Genomic DNA, 760 nt, shown 5'->3' with positions numbered 1-760 from the left:
CCCACGCCGCAGCTCCCCACTGCCGGGTGCTCTCCGCGTGACTCTGGCCCCTTGCCGTGTCCCTCCCACTGCACTCCTGGGGTGCTGGGCCAGCACTGCTCCCGGAGGCGGGACCCTGAGGAGGGAGCAGCTCCCACTCACCGCCCAGCGCTTGCTTCATGACGAAGTCCATGGTGCCGGTGTGTGCGTGTGGCTAGGCCAGTGCCCAGCACTCATCCACCGCTGTCCGGGCTTGCTGACCTGGGCCACCTATGCGGGCAGAGAAGGACAGGGCTGGGGATACCATGCCAAGATTCCCTACTGCTCAGGCTGAGGGATGGAATGATCTCTGGGGCTGCACTTTGCACCCTTTGCATCCTCAGCCCAAATGCCTTCCAGGACAGGCAGAGGGAGCTTCTGGGGTCTGCAGGCAGAGGGTGACTGTGCCTGCTCCCCTCAGCCCCCTCCCTACATCCCTTCTGGCCTTGAGGACCTGTGGAGGCACTAAGACAAGGACTCCAGAAGGATGTTCCACCTCAGCACTGCCCCTGGTGTGGCACCAGGAGCCCCGGTGTGCTGCCTGGGGGCTGGTGGGATGGGGACCCACCACCACTGTGTGCCCCTGCTTTGTGGGAGGGGGTGACAGACCTTGTCTGGGGGTGCCAGCGTGGCGCAGCCGGACCCGTGTGCACGCGTGTCTACGGCAGCGCGAGTGCTCTGCAGAGGGATGGGGAAGAGGCTGTTGGCAGGTTGCGGCGGTGCTTGGGGGCTGCAGGGGTTG

The 760-nt window shown here is 65.7% G+C and overlaps 1 protein-coding gene across 1 annotated transcript in view; it reads right to left on the bottom strand.

Moving 5' to 3' along the window:
- CPLX2 (complexin 2) overlaps window positions 1-760 on the bottom strand; it is a 24,714-nt gene that overhangs the window by 1,441 nt on the left and 22,513 nt on the right. Inside the window, exon 2 of the mRNA XM_008628971.2 lies at window positions 142-249. Coding sequence (XP_008627193.1) covers window positions 142-172 — 31 coding nt within the window. The 5' untranslated portion in view covers window positions 173-249. The remainder of the gene's footprint in view (window positions 1-141; window positions 250-760) is intronic.

Source organism: Corvus brachyrhynchos, unplaced genomic scaffold, assembly GCF_000691975.1.
Source record: "Corvus brachyrhynchos isolate BGI_N302 unplaced genomic scaffold, ASM69197v1 scaffold21, whole genome shotgun sequence".
NCBI classification, from domain to species: Eukaryota; Metazoa; Chordata; class Aves; order Passeriformes; family Corvidae; genus Corvus; species Corvus brachyrhynchos.
The sequence above is the reverse complement of the archived record's forward strand: the minus strand, read 5'-3'. Positions and strand labels throughout refer to the sequence as shown.